The sequence below is a fragment of the Brienomyrus brachyistius genome, chromosome 23, assembly GCF_023856365.1.
Source record: "Brienomyrus brachyistius isolate T26 chromosome 23, BBRACH_0.4, whole genome shotgun sequence".
Classification (NCBI taxonomy): domain Eukaryota; kingdom Metazoa; phylum Chordata; class Actinopteri; order Osteoglossiformes; family Mormyridae; genus Brienomyrus; species Brienomyrus brachyistius.
This window is the reverse complement of record NC_064555.1, coordinates 20,683,558-20,700,639: the sequence shown is the minus strand read 5'-3', so window position 1 is coordinate 20,700,639 and position 17,082 is coordinate 20,683,558. Positions and strand designations below refer to the sequence as shown.

Genomic DNA, 17,082 nt, shown 5'->3' with positions numbered 1-17,082 from the left:
GTTAAATTTACCAATTCGATACAATGTATGCATATAATGTGCATATCACGTAAGGTGTAATTTGTAATGAACTTTACATATTTTTTGTTTTGCTTAAGTTCTGTTGCTGTTATTGTTTATATGAGTGTTTGAATGAAAGTGCAGTATTAGAAATGTCAGGAAAAGGCATGGGGAAATGGATTTTTGACCACTATCATTCCTTAAGTATTTTCTGAATTTCTATACCTTTTCTTAATATTTTCATGCTTAATATTCAAGCATGTCTTGTGAAACTTTTCCCCCGTAAAATTACATTAAGTTATAAACTACTTGAAATACTTTGAGCCACGGATTTAACAACGGTACACTGTATGTCCATAGTGTACCTTGATGACCACTGCTGTAAATTAATGTAGAATAGAGAATAATTGAATTAATAATAGTAATAATGCAATAATAATAGAGATAAATCGCGAATCATGGCACTCAGGACTTCCACTAAGCAAAAAAATACAACAAAGAAAATGGAACAATTTTGTAAGACCACGTGTCGTTTATTAGCATACGAGTTCATTATTATTTTCAATTACAGAAATTTAGTGACCACTGCCTTGTTCTTTCTGAGTAAATTCCAGGCTCAAACTAACCCTTTACCAGATAAGCAGATTTGGAAAAAAAAACAAACATTTATCCATCCATTTTTTGCAACCGCTCATCCTATTCCGAGGTATCAGGGGTCCGGAGCCTGTGGGTGCGAAAACGAACAATAGACATATTATAGAAAACGTTTACATTTCTATGTAGAACATTTCAGAAGAAACATTGTCTGAAAACACAACAGGTTAGGAATCTCATTAGATTGGTCATCAGTGGCCTTTAATTAAACAAAAAAAAAAATAACATAAATCAAAATTTGGTTATTGTACAACACAAGTACAAATTTATAACATACAATCAAATACCATAAAAGCACTTTATTAAATATCACAGTATAATTCCCCAATTACGATTTGCATTTACTTATGTTTAAGTATCAGACATTTTGAGATTCTGAAATATTTAGATGAATAACTTAGCATAGTGTTATTTGGAAAAGAGAATATAACCCCAATGTTTACATTTGTCACTTATTATTACCAGCAGATCCAGGTTAAGTCAGTGTTATGCAATATCCTGTGATATGTAAGCATACTTTACTGTAACACTATAACACAAGAGAAGAACACGAAGGACTGTCTTGTCAGAATTAAAACAGGCACGGGGGAAACATGAAGAGCTGTTTAGCATATAAGTTTACCTAGTGGCCATTTTAACTTTCTTTCAGTTCTTCTTATCCCTTAAAACACAGTCTGGGATATTGTCACTATAACTTGAAAGAATATTTTAAAAAGAGAGGTAAAGAATCACCTGCAGTATCGACTTTCCTTTAAATACGTCTACGATTCCCCAAGAGAGCTGCAGTCTGCAGAAGACGGCTTAAGAGCGAGTGGGCAGCTCGTCGACATCTTAAACCATCCTGCATTTACATATTTAGCAGACGCTTTAACCAGCAGTGACATACAACTGAGAAAACAGGGACAGTCGGTCCTTGGAGCATTTCGGGATAAAGAGCCTCACTCAAGGGCCCAACGGTGACATCACTCTGCCGCAGGGGGAAAGGTCTGGGCCCCCTGACAAAATGTCACCTGGTCCCAACAAAACTCATAATTTTACTGCCAGGAAATCCATGAGCATACTTAATCCCTGCACTGCACACCCCGGGATTTGAACCAGCAACCTTCCACTCACAGGCACAGCAGCCTGACCCCCCCAGAGCCAAACACGGCCCCCATTCTGTTACGACAAAGGGTGCCTTGGGGATGGCATGCAGAGTCAGAGCCAGACACACGGAGAGCGTCCAGCTGACCGTCCCTCAAGTTCTGGATGGAAATGTGGCTAGAGCCCCCCCCCCCCCCCAAGAAAAAGTGAAAGGCACAAGGAACATTTTGCAGAAGCGAGGAGTTTCAGACAGCAACTGTGTCATTCATGACGCTGAACAGATGATTCACATCCACCTAATGATCCACTAATATCCAGGTAAGGCCTGACGCAACTCAGCCCAGTACACAGACCCCCCTCCCAGCAAGCACCTTCATCAGAATAAAAGAGAAACACACACACACACACACACACACACACACACCAGAAACATACAACCCCAAGACATGGCTTCTGTGTGCAAAGGATCCTACTACCTGTGCATCTTCTCCTGCCCCCCCAGACAGGGTAGATGCCAGGATTCCTTCCTGGGCTCAGGGGGGGCGCCCTGCATCCGGCTGACCTGCAGACCAAACACAGTCCCCCCCCCCAGTCCAGCAGCAGCCTGCCCTTCCAGCGTTAGGCCTGCATCATAATGTCCGAACGAATGCATAGAGTACCTAACCACTGGCTTTCCTAAGTAAAATCCAAATAAAATGAAATGGGCTACGAAGAGTTTTAAACAAGAATATTTACACAAATTCAAAGTATATTCAAAAGGCAGCTTTTGAAACCTCAGACAAGGACGTCATCTTTGGCGCAAACATCGGCTACATCACATGATTTGTAATATAACAAGACTGTTTAAAAATCTAAAAACACGGACAGAATCAAGCAAAAAAGAATGGAACCACGTATGCCTGCTGCCCCCATTTTACATGCTATGTTTCTCTTAAACAGATCCAGACCCCTCCTGGTCTAAATGAGACCAGAATACTTGTCCATGACACCAGCAGTCAGCACCTCCGCCTACGCCATTTGTGAAGAGGCGAATGCAGGACAGACGTCATAGGCGGGCGGCTGCTGGATTTCTCCACTCTGCTCCATGGTGACCTCACAGCACTCAATCTGAAAAACCCAGCAGTGATTGATGGGCTTTGCTGCAGGTGTGTCCACCTGACGTCCAACGAAACCACACCATCAGGCAAGCAGCCTGCAGTGGTGGAAACATAACAGCACTCTGACTTCTAGACTGGACACTAGGCATTGACAATACCATTGACCTTGTGGCTCATACTGGTAACTAGATAACTAGCCCGTCTTTTGGAAGAAGCAACGGTCACCCAGGGGTAGGATTAAGCAGTCAGTGGCTGGGGATTATTCACTCTGAATCGAATACAGTTTACAGGCCACAGATGCCAAGGGCTGTCAGACCGGCAGAGGCTGGATACGGATTACTGCCTATGTACACCAAGCTGCTATTGGGAGCTGCAGCGGAGGTCATCCGGCAAAGGAGGGGCAAAGCTAGAAGGTGTGTACCATAGGCTCACGCAGATCATAGCGTACAGAGCTGCAGAGCACGCGCACACACAAACACACGCCCCAAAGTCACGGTAAATACCAGTTATCTTCAACCCAATGCAGAGCGGAGGACGAATACCTGGCTACGAACGACAACAAAAACAGCAGCCTGCGTTACGAGGGACAGGATATTTGGCTCCTTTGGCCAGTTAAGAGATGCGATTTGCCCTGATGTTTGTCCCAGTAAATAAAACATCAAGGTGGCTTCATTACAGCGCTTTTTAGAGGGACTGAACACAACCAGAGACACACCTACAGACAGAGACAGCGATGGAAAGGCAGACAGTCCAGTCATCAGTACTGGAAGGAGACCACGGTGTTCACTCTGTAGATGTGGTATGAGCGGTTCCAGAAGACCCTGGTGAAGTAGTTGATGTAGGGCGAGTAGTTCATCTTGATCTCCTGGCAGAAGCGTGCGTACTTGGAGAAGGCATACATCTCTCCTTTCTCATAAAGGACCTGCGGGGGGAGGGGGCATTAGCGGCCAGCCATTCGCTCCTGTGCTGTCACTGGCACATGAGGACCGTTTTTTTTTTACCAAAACTCATAGATTATAAACAGACAGTGCAGAGACATTCCTCCTTTTGCTCAATTAGCCAAGGCAAGGTTCAGACCTGGAAGGGGGCTTTTTCTAAAAAAAGATCAAGCGCTACACTTAAAGGAACAACATGCTTTTTTAATTACTGCCACGCGTAAAAACTTTTGATATTAACTGAATCAAAGGGGCAAGAGCAAGGTTAGAATTCAGGCACAGAACCACAACCCTGCACTGGGTGAGTAAATGAAAGATGGATGGATGGATTTAGGTAAGGTGTGGGAATTTAGGTAGGACTCACATGGCCATTGGAGATGTCCAGCAGGTCTTTTATCCTGCAGCCCTTGGGTGGACCCAGCTCGCTGCAGACCGCCTCCTCGATGATCACATGACTGGCCTGGTATGACGTCAGGATCTTGTAGATGTCCTCTGCAGACCGCAGTGCATAGACCTGGTAAATCTGAGGAACACCAAAAACACAGTGAATCATCTCTTTTGTACCTGGTCTGTTAATCGTGCAGGGTAAGAATTTGCAGTGACCTCCTGATATTGACATAGGTTTGGAGATTCGAAATGTGTCACGATTTTTAAACAGATTTTGCTGTAGAGCATTTCAGGCCTACATTTAAAGTAAAGATAAGGGCTGTAACAATACAATGACAATGTATTCGTCAACATTTTCAGTTTGGAACATATAATTAAACGACAATAACATTTCTTGACACGGGCGAAATCTAAATTCGCAAGTCGTTGTTCAACACGAAAAACATTCCGCTAATTGTGGCTGTGAGTCGATTATAGCTAGTGCTGGAGAGCTTAAACACCCTCCTACAGCACAAAAATCAGTAGTTTGGGAATATTTTGGCTTCCCAATAAATCATGTCAACACCAGAGAGAGAGAGTAAAGACTAAAAACGACTGTCTGCTCTGCTATACCGAACTTGGATATTTTTCAGGAAACACGTCCAACATGCTATCGCAGTACATAATTTTAGCCCCGATTTTCCACTTGCTGAAAATTTTTAATGACAACCAGCAAAATCTCCAGATCAGAGACAAATCGGTGTTCGATTAGCACTGACAAATCGGCGCTCGATTGCTCTTGGTTCAGAGATGTGACCGGACATAGTCACCGATGGGTCGCAGACGCTCGTCAGATATCTAGCAGGCTAAATATCTGGACCTGTGGGTGACAACAAATTCTGTAGTGTGAAAAATGTGGCGGCTGGCATTGAGTGTGGCGATGGGCTAGACATGGGGTGAGGAGAAACCTGAGGGAGAATTTTACAAAAGGTGTAAATAGTTCAGCTTGTTTGGAAACTCTTAGTGTTCAGGGAAGAGGTATAGAGATATTCAGTGAAAGGTGACAAATTCGCACAGCTGTGGTTAGTTGTGGCTTTAAACTGAGATGCAGGGACAGACTCTGCACATGCTTATCATTGATTCATAACTCTGAGCCAAACTCACGGATGTCAGTGAACCCCTTAGTCGGCTGTGTTCAATGGGGTGAATATATTAGCAGTACCAAATGTGAAAAAGTATTTCAATAACCCGTGTTTAAACTGATTTTTAGAAATCGATTTCTCGCGGCGATATAAATCATGCTGATGAACAGAATCAGCGTCCGAATGCTTCCTGACAAAGCAAACAGAGCCCAGGCCGCGTAGCGCGACTCACGCTCTCACTCCTCCTCAGGAGGGCACTGTCAGTGTAGAGGGGTAGGCTGGCCACACTGCATCCGGAGCAGAGCTTCACTGAGCCCAGGAGCTGGGGGCTGCCGGCAAACACGGCTGCCATAGGAGCCTGTGTCCTGCAGGGGGCGCACAAGGCAGACATCATGAGAATATACTCTTTCATGGGACAGCACACTGTAGTATTTAGACAGATATTTCCATAATACTGTGGAAATGAACAAAATAATTTAAGAATTAAGCCTTAACAACATGCCAGAATTAATAAGCTTGGAAAACAGAAGTTCTACATTCTGCTTATCAGCCACTTGGCAACCCCCCCAGCTCCCACCAGCCCTGGCACTGATAGCTGTAGAATCTCCAAACGTAACCGTTAACCTGCAAGTACTGTACTACGGAAAGATGGGGGGACACTCAGGGCGGAGGGAAAGGTGCTTCCTCACTTGATCCAGTTCATCAGCTCCACCGTGTCCGGGTCGTAGAATTCCTGCAGCTCGGAGAGCTCGGTGATCAGCCGGGGGAAGTACTGCGCGGAGGAGACACAAGGACGTGCGCACGGCGTCAGCGACACTGCGGCAGTCGTGTGACACGTCTGGCCTGTGGGCGGCGCCCTCGCGCACTCACCTCTCTCCACAAGCTGAACCCGATGATGGTGGGAACAGCTGTGCTGAGTATGAGAGCCTGTGGGTTGATGGGAGGAGGAAAGAGTCACATTAATGACAGGCCTCCGCTGCGCCAGTAAGTATCAGCCCAGGCCTGCATGGAAAGGGTGTTTGCCCTCAAATACACTGTAAACGCCTCCCACTATTAAAAGACCGTCTATGGAACTGACGATTACTGAATGAATGAGGCTGAAAACGTTCAGATATTTAACAATTTATTTTTAAATCTTGCTACACATATAAAAAAATTTAAAAATAAAATGTTTCTGGACCATGAATTGTGGAATACAGAACTCAAAATGAAAAAAAAAAACATTGATTTTGGTGCCATGCCAAACGGAGTGAGAGAACTACAGCGTGTCTGTAACGGAGTGAGAGAACTACAGCGTGTCTGTAACGGTGTGAGAGAACTACAGCGTGTCTGTAACGGAGTGACAGAACTACAGCGTGTCTGTAACGGTGTGAGAGAACTACAGCGTGTCTGTAACGGAGTGAGAGAACTACAGCGTGTCTGTAACGGAGTGACAGAACTACAGCGTGTCTGTAACGGAGTGAGAGAACTACAGCGTGTCTGTAACGGAGTGAGAGAACTACAGCGTGTCTGTAACGGAGTGACAGAACTACAGCGTGTCTGTAACGGAGTGAGAGAACTACAGCGTGTCTGTAACGGTGTGAGAGAACTACAGCGTGTCTGTAACGGAGTGAGAGAACTACAGCGTGTCTGTAACGGAGTGACAGAACTACAGCGTGTCTGTAACGGAGTGAGAGAACTACAGCGTGTCTGTAACGGTGTGAGAGAACTACAGCGTGTCTGTAACGGAGTGACAGAATTGCCGTGTGTAATATCCTAGGCAGGTTGGGACTGGGTCTCACCAGCACCACAGGATGGACCGACTTCAGCTTGAGCCACTTGAATACCGTGACCCAAAGCTCTGGGGAGCAGACGCCAAATGCCGTGAACATGCAGACATAGGGAGTCCAGAGGTATTTCATCCTGGGGGGGGTGGGAGGTATGGGAAAAGTGAGGAATTGGTCACATCTCTGCAGACACAATAGAGGGAATGCACATGACGTCACAGCAGGCAGAAGTCACTGTGCTCACACCCACTGAGTGGCAAAGAGACTGAGTGGCGGCATAAGCGTTCAGCTTGAATGCCACAAACAAATATGTAACATGGGAAAGAACTGTTATGTGACTGATTGTACAAAGAGATTTAACATGAAATCAGAGCTGTTTTACAGACTGCCGAATACTAAACTGAAGAGGCAAACGGATTCCTGAAATGTGCAGCAACAACTGGAATCCAGGCTCCGAAACATGAATTTGCAGTTGTCATTTTGAGTCCATTAGGCTGGACTTTACATTAAGTTATATACTGTCTTGACTACCTGTCAATTATATATTCAGCATCATTTATTTATATTCTGTGTAACTGAAAAGCATTTATTTAAAAACATCCATGATGATGGTGGGGGGGAGAGAGATAGATGCATATAAGAGCTGTAACAGCCAGTAATGAAATAACTGCCAATAATATAATATGTTCATTCTTAATGTAATAAAATTGATTATGTAATAACTTACCAATAAAGTAATAAACATTTCTGAGTTAAAAACCTATTTTTTGCCATCTATTACATTAATATGGAGGAAAAAATTATCTCAGAAATGGTAGTTATTACATTGGCTGTAACAGGGACTGCTCCACAAAACAAGTTTAGACTGTAATCCGTAACTGTGAAAGTTTGTTCAAAACATATTGTCAGGAAACCTGTTTCCTAGCCGATTCCTGATTTTAATTTACGCAGATAATTGCTTGTTTCGCAGTTTCCCCGCCTAAAAAAAAAGCAACGTTATAGCATGTTTTGCCCCTCAATCTGTCTGAGGGGGGCGTGTTCCAGCAAGAACGTGACATCAGTGCATACCCTATATACAGTGACATGGTTCATAAGGCCACATGCAAACTCACAGTCATAAGATTAGCAAGACAGTAGGGGGCGCTGTGGTTAAGGACAGACATAACCTCCATTTCAGGCCCTGCTATAGGATCTGCACTGCTCCAGTAAAACATCCAGATATAATTATACTAGATACTTTGTTGATCCCCATAGGGAAATTCTCTTTACACCTCCCCCAACTTGCTCTCTAAGTGCGAGCAAGCTGGCCATGAAGGGCTGCCACTCATAGCAGCGCCCAGGGAGGTGGGGGTTAAGGGCCTCGCTCAAGAACCTGACGTGCTGAGGGATGGCTCGAACCTGCAACCTGCAGGCTTAGCCCACTGAGGCACACGCTGGCCCATATACTGTACTATAAACTATTTAAAATACAGTTAATTTCACCAAAGTAAGAATTGAAAATAAAATACAACTGTAATTAGACTGAAAACCAAAGGACACATTTTAAACAGCAAGCATTTTACAGGCGTGACCTGCCCTGGTGGACGTACCCCACAAACAGCATGGCCAGGCCCCCGAAGAGCAGGGTGTGGAACACATGATAGACGACCTCTGGCTGCTGGCCAATCAGGCCGTCCTCCAGGCGGGGGGCGCTCTTCAGGGGCTCGCCGCTGCTCAGGAGACACAGGGCGTGTCAGTGCCGCGGGACGGAAAAGGCAGTGTCCTTCACGCGGGGGAGGGTGGGTGGCGTACCTGAGGCGGCGGTAGATGGCCTGCAGGGTGGACAGGAGGCACACCAGCAGGACGAGCAGGTAGAAGGGCAGCACAGATGCCTGCGTCAGCCGAAGGAAGAAATCCTGGCTGGGACTCTGGAGGCCATCCTGACACAGCAGCAGGTTCGTCACAAAGTCCCTGGATCGTGGGGGGGGCAGGGGGCAATGCAGGTCACACACTCACATTTACAGACACTCAGCCAAACAGCGGCAGGATCTTTAAAACAGTCGCACGGATCTGGACTTACGTTGTGGAGTTGAGCCCAAATTTCACCTCGAGAAATTTGAGTATATGGTCACTTTCACTGACGGGGATGATTTTCTGCAAAGACGATTCAGATGAACATGCTTGCTAGGGAGCGCTGATTTCAGCCCGTTACTGATGCAGTTCATGTTTTCTTTATTAAAACTTACATTAGTACTCAGTGACATAAAAATGGCTTTAAACAAACACTAGTTCACAGCCCTGATCACTCAGAGCACAGGAACCATCCTACGGTCATAAGGCTGTTTTAAATGTGCATATTTGCCTCATTTCAGTTATTTACGCTTCAGATCTGAGCAAAAAACATGGACGTCATCACAAGATAACATCGTAAACTCCACAGGCAATGCTCACCTTGACCAGATAGCTGAAAGTGATTCCGATAGTGAAAACCAGGTAGAAGTGCAGCAGTATCTTCATAAGTCTGGCCACCGGGGGGCCCACTTTCAAGTTTTGCTGCGAAAGGGTGAGGAGACATTAGCAGTGTCAGGTCCTGCGGTCCCAGGGTTATCGCCGGCCCCCCCGCTGAAAGTCTGAGGTTCTGGGCGCTAACTCTACCTGCAAGTACCTGGCAAGCGCTGAGCCAACCAGGAGGCAGAGGAGGGGGCAGCTGAGCAGGTTGGGGTTCTGGAACTGCAGTGGGTAGGCCAGCAGCAGCGAGCACAGATACACCTTGTGGATGTCCGCCATCTGCCGGGGGGGGGACATTGGGCGCATAGCCAAGAGCTCAGGAGGAATGATTACTCATAGGTACTCACACGCTAAGGAGGAATGATTACTCACACGCTCAGGAGGAATGATTACTCAAACGTACTCATGGGCTCAGGAGGAATGATTACTCCCAAGTACTCACACGTTCAGGAGGAATGATTACTCACAAGTACTCACACGTTCAGGAGGAATGATTACTCACACGTACTCACAAGCTCCCCTTACCAGAAACCTTTGGTGAATCTAATTTTTAAAGCTACAGAGCACCTGCTATTAAACCAACCGGGAAGATGTCAACAATGTAGGGCTGGGCTTTATGACCTCAAATCAATATCACGATTAACTGAATATTTTACCTCGAATTTGATTAATGAACGATTATTTTTTTTTTGCCCTCATATTCCATTGACAAGGGTTGTACTGTAAATATGCTATTAAGCTATTAAAGCTGAGGCATTTTTTCTAATACTAAATATCTTTATGATTTTACAATTATTTAAGAAAACACACAGATGAACCCATCCATCCATCCATCCATCATCTCCCGCTTAATCCGGAGTCGGGTCGCGGGACCCGACAGATGAACCATTTATGTTTATTCAGTGAATATTTTGAACAAGGTCTGCAAGTTGAACAAGTATTTTAAGTTCCCTAAAAGTAGAAAATAGTTTGCATTTCCTCCAAACAAAACAAACCGTAGTGATCATGTCTGTCTAGGTGAAAGTGATTACTATAAGCCAACGATCATTATTTCATTATTTTATTTTTATGTCTTATGAAGATTACCATATAATTGACATTTTTTTATTTATCACAAAAATATAAAGTAATAAAATGGAGAGTGTTGCTGTTAACTGAATTTTGTTGACTCTTTCAAAATACATACAGCTATTTCACACACTTTTCAAAGAATAGTACTGCACAAAGTAATTTACTGAACTGTGTGTAATTCTAATATGCTTTAATAAAGTACAGTACTGTACATAAAATATAGCTTATTGTAATTTCGCTACTGCATCTGGTTGGCTTGTTTTTAGCAGTTTATCATACACTTTGATGAGTTTATATTTGTAATTGGTTAGCACTGTTGCCTCACACCTCTGGGACCCGGGTTCGAGTCTCCGCCTGGGTTACATGTGTGTGGAGTTTGCATGTTCTCCCCATGTCGTTGTGGGGTTTCCTCCGGGTATTCCGGTTTCCCCCCACAGTCCCCACAGAACAACATTCTGAGGCTAACTGGAGTTGCTACATTGCCCATAGGGTGCATGTGTGAGTGAATGGTGTGCCCTGCGATGGGCTGGCCCCCTATCCTGGGTTGTGCCCATTGCTTCCGGGATAGGCTCCGGAGCCCCCGCGACCCAGTAGGATAAGCGGTTTGGAAAATAATGGATGGATGTACAGGAATAAATCTGTCCCACTTTAGCCTTTTGATCCATATAAGCACTTAGTCACTATAACCGTGAATGATCACTATAAGTGGTTTCCACTGTATTTTAAATATTGCTAGTGCTTAGACCAATTGGTGGTATTACCTTTGGTACCTCAAACTCACAGGGTTTACATTTGACCTCTTTTTGTCTTATGTGTCCAAACAACGGATGCAGCATTTTCCTTTGGTACAAGCGGCTCGAGTTGCTCAGTCAGCTTGGTGTCTGAGTTCACCTCCATGCTGCTTCCATGTTGCAGACCGGATGAGGCGGAGTCACATGACGACACAAGCGGCAGTATTTTAAAGGGACAGTATATGACCACACACTGGGGATTTTTTTTTAAGTATTAACAGAATTTAAAAAATAAAACAAAGTAATTGATATGGGCAAGATTACATCGAGTAGAGGTTCTGAATGTCAGTTTTGTCTAATTGCCCAGCTCTACAACACTGATATATATTTACAACAATGATATGTTTTCTTTATTAAAATGAGTGGATCTAATTACCAGGATACTTTTTGTTACGGATTTTACTGTTGAGGACATAATGTCCTTTGAGAATTCAATAAATAATTTAAACCTCAGCTGGCTACGTTTTTTTTTTTTTAAAATAACGGCAGATGCTACCTTGCGGGGCTGGACAAGGTCGAAGCAGTCGAGCAAGAAGAGCGCCAGGCCCTGGACAAACACCACGTAGTGTCCATGCTCCCAGATCAGGATGAAGGTGAAGGTGGAAGCACTCATGAGAAGGTAGCAGAACATCTGCAAAAACACAGGAGAGGAGTGACACACAGGAGTATCACGTACGGTCGACCCTTCCGCTTGGCGACTTTCCACGTCACAGTTGCGATATATCGCGGGCTCGGCACAAGAAATTAAATGGGAAATTTTTGGGAGTTTTGCGAAAGCTGCAGACGACACGTCAAGAGACAAACAAAAAGTTTAGTGACTCCTAAATGCATGACATATGCAGGTTTGCAGGAGGCCAAGCAGGATTACGGCAGCCTCTCACTGTGATCTGTCAGTGATCTTTGCATCTCATATTTCTCGTCTCCCTAAAGGAGACAAAAAAAGATGTACGCAGTATTTCCAGATAGCGGGGGGTCTGCGTGCCTAACCCCTGCGACATGGAAGGGTCAGCTGTACGACTCTCAGCAGAAGCTCTCAGAGATTCACTGGTCCTGAACACATACAGCATCTTCTTGTCTGCTTACTTCAGTCTTTGTTGTTGCTGGAATGTTGCAGCTATGCTTAGTATGAGGTCAGTGAATCTGTACAGCAATGTTCCCATAAGGAGGTCAGTGCTGTTCCTACAGACTGCTCACCTCCATGGAGGAGTGGATGTTGTTTCTAAGGAAACCAGTTAAGGCAGCGACTTGGCAGGAGAAATAAGGCAGGGCCCAGTTGTCCCTCAGCGGAATGGCGTAATCCACTTTCGTCGTGTCCGGCCTGGAGAAGGGGTGCAAAATAACAATGGGAGCTACCATCTGGGACAGGAGCTGGGGGTGATTCTAGTACAGAGAAACGGATCAGACACTCCCTGACTCACCTGTTAATGATGTACCACGCCACGGCCAACATGCCCGCCACCCAGGTGCCACTCATCACCCAGCTAGAGACAAAGAGCGCCGTGACGTAGATGGCCTGCAGGCCGAACACCACCCCGATGTAGAAGTACACTGGCTCGATCACATCCTGCACAACGAGAAACGTGTTTACCAGCATGGTAAAACTCATCACAAGGACATCCAATCAATCCCCACAACCACAGATGGCTTGTTTAAAGAATCCCTGTCCTGTGTCATAGTGGGTGTCCCAGCCAATCGGACCACAGAATATTGTTCCATGCTGTAAAAACCAGCAGATTCCAGCACGCCCTGATGTTCCCAAGTTCAATGCATCCTTGGATCAAAAAGGGGGGGGGAGGGGCTTGTGTTTAACCAATCACAGTCTTCATTATATGACATCACCGGATTAATTAAAGCCAGCATTTTTTGTTAAGCGGCAAGGTGTATAGATTTGTAAAGTATCCATTTTATTGAGTATGCCCTTTGTTAATGGATGTAGCATAGATACAAAACAAAAAAAGCATGCTTTCCTGCAAAGGCTATACAGAGCAATGTAAGGGTGCATCTTCATTTCATGATGATGATGATAACAAGACTCAAACTGGCCAATCACAGGCTCAGAGGCTCGGCCCGCTGAACCACGCATCCCTGGTTCGGTGGCTGGAAGCCTTTAGTTAGAAAATGCGAAAAAGCAGCCCAATGTGGTGACGTCATACAATGAAGACCATGATCTATTACAGAGATCTATGATCTATGAAATGAAATCCCTTTCCTTGTTGACACGGGAACCTGCCGATTTAGGGAAAATAAACAAGTAGACAAATATACCCCTGAATTATCAGATAGAGGCCCACTGCTAAACCTGCATGAATTTTCATCCGAACGATCAAAATATTTCGCAATGTCTTAATAGTTAACATGATTAATACCGATTTCACTTAAGAGTCAGGAGGGAAGAAAATGGTGTTAATTTTGCATGGGCACAAAATATTGAGAAACGAGGCTATGTGAGCACCCACGTTGTGACTCACCTGACTGCCAGTGACTCTGTAGAGGAAGCTGGTGACAAGCTCAGGGTACAAGAACAGCTGCTGCACTGCGTTGATAGTCAGGGCCGAAACGGTCCTGTTGTCCCGTGTCAACTCATATACTCCTTCCGTAGGATGGGGCACAGGAACGATCAGACAGGCAACGCAGACTGTCAAGCTCATTTTAGTGCAATGCTGTACCTTCAAACAACAGCGATAGGCCACACCACCTTGCCCAATCGGGGCTCACAGTGATGATGTCATCGGGGGAGGGGCCAGTTACCTTTCTCGAATGAGGGCGCCTTCAGCATGTGCTTATAGTAGTAATAGTAGAGTCCGTTGCCACCCTGGAAGGTAATTTCCCGTTCTAGCTCCTGTAATAACAGAAATTCACAGCGTGGAAACGAAAGCAGAGAGCATATAAGACCGAATCGGGTGAGCGAGTCAGTTCCCTACATGCCCTCCGTGAAGACGAAGACTCCCTACCTGTCTGCTGGAGAACCAGAACTTCTTCTCATGGTAGATGGAGAGATAGACGGCATACATCATGCCACAGGTCACAGCTGCCAGGCAGCCAAAGAGGAGCTTTACCAGGCGCTGGACAAAAACAGCTGCAGAGAAGAGCCAGGTGAAGGTGGGTGAAGGTGGCCCTATGTCACTCCACCGCACTGCACCTCACAGCCAGGGGCACCAGGTGGGGGATGAGGCTCACTGCACTCCATCACCCCTTATCTACAGCAACAGCCAGACACCTGCACACAACACCCCCCCCCCCTCCCCCCCGACTTTCAGAATCTAAGACGGTAAGTGCTGACATTTGCCAAAGTTCCTTGGTCTTTTGACGTCACAGGGCTCTGAATGTTCTGCTTCCTCGTCCCCCTTCTCCTCCTTCGCCTCCATCTCCTCCTCCGTCTGCTCCCATGCCCCCGACTTGCTTGCTGGGCATCCGTCAGCGGAGCCTGGCTGCTGCAGCTCCTCGGAGGTGAAGCCTCCTGCTGAAAAGAGCCTCAGTAGCACATTCCTGCTAACACGGATCCAGCAAACCACACTGCAGCTGACAGAATAAAACACTTTGTTATTTTTATTTATTTATTTTTTTTTTTAAAAAAGAAAGCAACTATTTTCCATTAAGGGGGAAAAAACTTTCGGTATAGTGTTCATTTCACTTTAAATGGAAATGCAAAATTATTACTAAGAGGTTTGCTGGTGCAACAGCTTGATGAACTCGACCTAAAGTCTCAGAAAACAATTCTCCTAATGCAGTCTATCAAGCAGCATGGTGAATTTTGGAGAAAAGGGACGTCAGTCCATCGCAGGAAACTCATTATTTTCAGCATTATTATTGTTGTCACTGTTAGTCTTTTTTTCTGAGGAAGAACAATCAGTTCCTGATGTTTGTGCAAAAACGTGCATACCTTTGTCTTCAGGTAGCGGACCAGGGGAAGGGTCAAGCTCCGCGGACGCCCTGCTCAGAATGTCGTCTGATTCGCTGCATGTCGCCTCTCTTCTGTGTCTGAGCTCCGTCATCTCCCCCTGACACAACACGCAGGAGACGGAGAGATCAGTCGGACAAGCGGTGGAGGACGGGGATTGCACATCTGTCTTTATGGACCATCTGAGAAAAGTAGTAATTAACTATCCTCTGACAGAAGAAGCGGGGGGATATAATGCCTCGAGCACCATACAATAGGATGTAAAAGCACGGATAAATGCATTAACAAATATAGGATATGGCCTTCGTCTTTTTCATACATCCGGCTGGTGCATGGTACATTTAGCAACATCAATAAACATATAGATCCGCATCTTTATAACAGCAGAGGTAATCTGGTCGACCGATCACGATAAAATCCCGTACAGTTTTTAGCAATTTTATAGCCGACAAAAATTCAGTTCTGCACAGACGTGCCATCATATATCTGGCATACTGAACAAAACTGAAGCAGGAAACGATAATTCGGATTATTATTATTAATAATATTTAAAAAAAAAAAAACCATCTTCTCTCTTATCCCGCATAATTAACGAAAAGATAGCTCAGACCGCCTTGTGTTTATCCTGCTGGTGTAGTTAAACAAACCCTACATTTAAATGTCCTAATATCCAAAAGTCATCCCAACATTCTTCAAAGTACTGCTCCCCAACGGCTTTAAAAGGAAGACTCGTCCATCAAATATAACCTAGACAGTTAAAGGTGTTAATTACTTTTCTTGTCGGCTACGATCTCGATAACCTTCAAAAATGCAGCATGTGCAACTTATTGTTATCACAAACATTACGCATATCCTGCTCTTTAAAGCAGTCGTACTGAATTAAATTATTCAAACTATATGTAATACTCATCATCAATTGTCACTGTTGGCTGATTACGTAATTAGCAAGCTCCCATCCATTGAAATTCTTCGTATAAAACTAATAATGTTGAAACCACATACAAATGGACAGCAAGAGAGAGAAGGCAAGGCAGTCTCAGTCCTCATCAGCTCAGTCAGATGACAGGTTCACCTAGCTAGTGCAGGAAAAAATATACTGCAGTTAAAGAGCGATGTGTATTTCTTTCAACAAGAGCTATAAAAAAGTGATTTCCTTACCGGTTTCTGAAACCGAGTCTTACACGAGATCCATGTAGCTTGCTAGGTTGGAAGATCCAAAATGCAAAATTTAGTAAAACGATAATAAAAAAAACAAATGACTATAAATGCAGCTTAAATTTGAAATTAAAAGATAAAAACGTTGCCTTCCCTCTGACTGCTATATATAAAAATAATTGTACAAGTCTTTTAAGGAAATTAACGAACTGGTTTCCTCCTCTGACGATCAGCTAAGACCTAAACAATTCAAGACCCATGACTCGTCTGGTAGTTGGCTGTTATACGTCTTTGCTTGTAAGAGTTTGTAAATACACCAAGATCGGTTAATTCTTATGTCATCGAGACGGAGAATATTTCCTCAGTGAATGTGTCATCATTAAATTTTATCTTGTATGTGGCCTATTTCATGAGATACTTCGCGTGAGCCAATCGTCTTTTCGTTACTGTTGCAATAAACATAAAAGTAAATGCCTTGCCGGGAATAACGTTTTGAAAAATGCTTTGAAAACTTAATTACAAAAGTTGCTGAACAATGATGCTCAATGAGTGGGCATGGCCGAATAAGGAAATAACTTTAAAAGATTCTGGGTCTTCTTTTTAAAAAATGTCTTTGTAATTTTTCTTTTTAGCCAGC

At 44.5% G+C, this 17,082-nt stretch overlaps 1 protein-coding gene across 8 annotated transcripts; it reads right to left on the bottom strand.

The window, feature by feature from the left end:
* Positions 1-512: 512 nt before the first annotated feature.
* LOC125719273 (probable C-mannosyltransferase DPY19L4) lies at positions 513-17,079 on the bottom strand. Of its 8 annotated transcripts, none has more exons than XM_048993904.1 (21): positions 16,293-16,434; positions 15,273-15,390; positions 14,673-14,852; positions 14,344-14,468; positions 14,141-14,231; positions 13,861-13,982; positions 12,811-12,956; positions 12,587-12,710; positions 11,889-12,023; positions 9,678-9,809; positions 9,474-9,575; positions 9,103-9,176; positions 8,835-8,993; positions 8,633-8,752; positions 7,059-7,179; positions 6,148-6,204; positions 5,967-6,049; positions 5,510-5,642; positions 4,134-4,292; positions 3,550-3,756; positions 513-2,929 (listed from the first exon to the last, which is right to left on the bottom strand). In XM_048993904.1, exons 1-20 carry the CDS (start codon positions 16,335-16,337, stop codon positions 3,592-3,594), a joined length of 2,391 nt encoding a protein of 796 aa, XP_048849861.1. In that variant the 5' UTR covers positions 16,338-16,434; the 3' UTR covers positions 513-2,929; positions 3,550-3,591. The 8 variants fall into 8 exon arrangements, with proteins under 8 accessions (XP_048849861.1, XP_048849862.1, XP_048849864.1 ...); XM_048993905.1 differs by having other exon boundaries at positions 513-724; XM_048993907.1 differs by lacking the exon at positions 16,293-16,434 and adding an exon at positions 16,449-17,079 and having other exon boundaries at positions 513-3,756.
* Between the last annotated feature and the right edge of the window lie 3 nt (positions 17,080-17,082).

Bases quoted from the DNA above. Each gene is read 5' to 3' on its own strand.
- LOC125719273 (XM_048993903.1), bottom strand. From the start codon at position 16,337: ATGAGGACTGAGACTGCCTTGCCTTCTCTCTCTTGCTGTCCATTT. The intron at 12,957-13,860 runs GTGAGTCACAAC...CTCGTTGTGCAG, and splicing joins ACAGAGTCACTGGCAGTCAG to GATGTGATCGAGCCAGTGTA. The intron at 12,711-12,810 runs GTGAGTCAGGGA...CCCCTTCTCCAG, and splicing joins GCGTGGTACATCATTAACAG to GCCGGACACGACGAAAGTGG.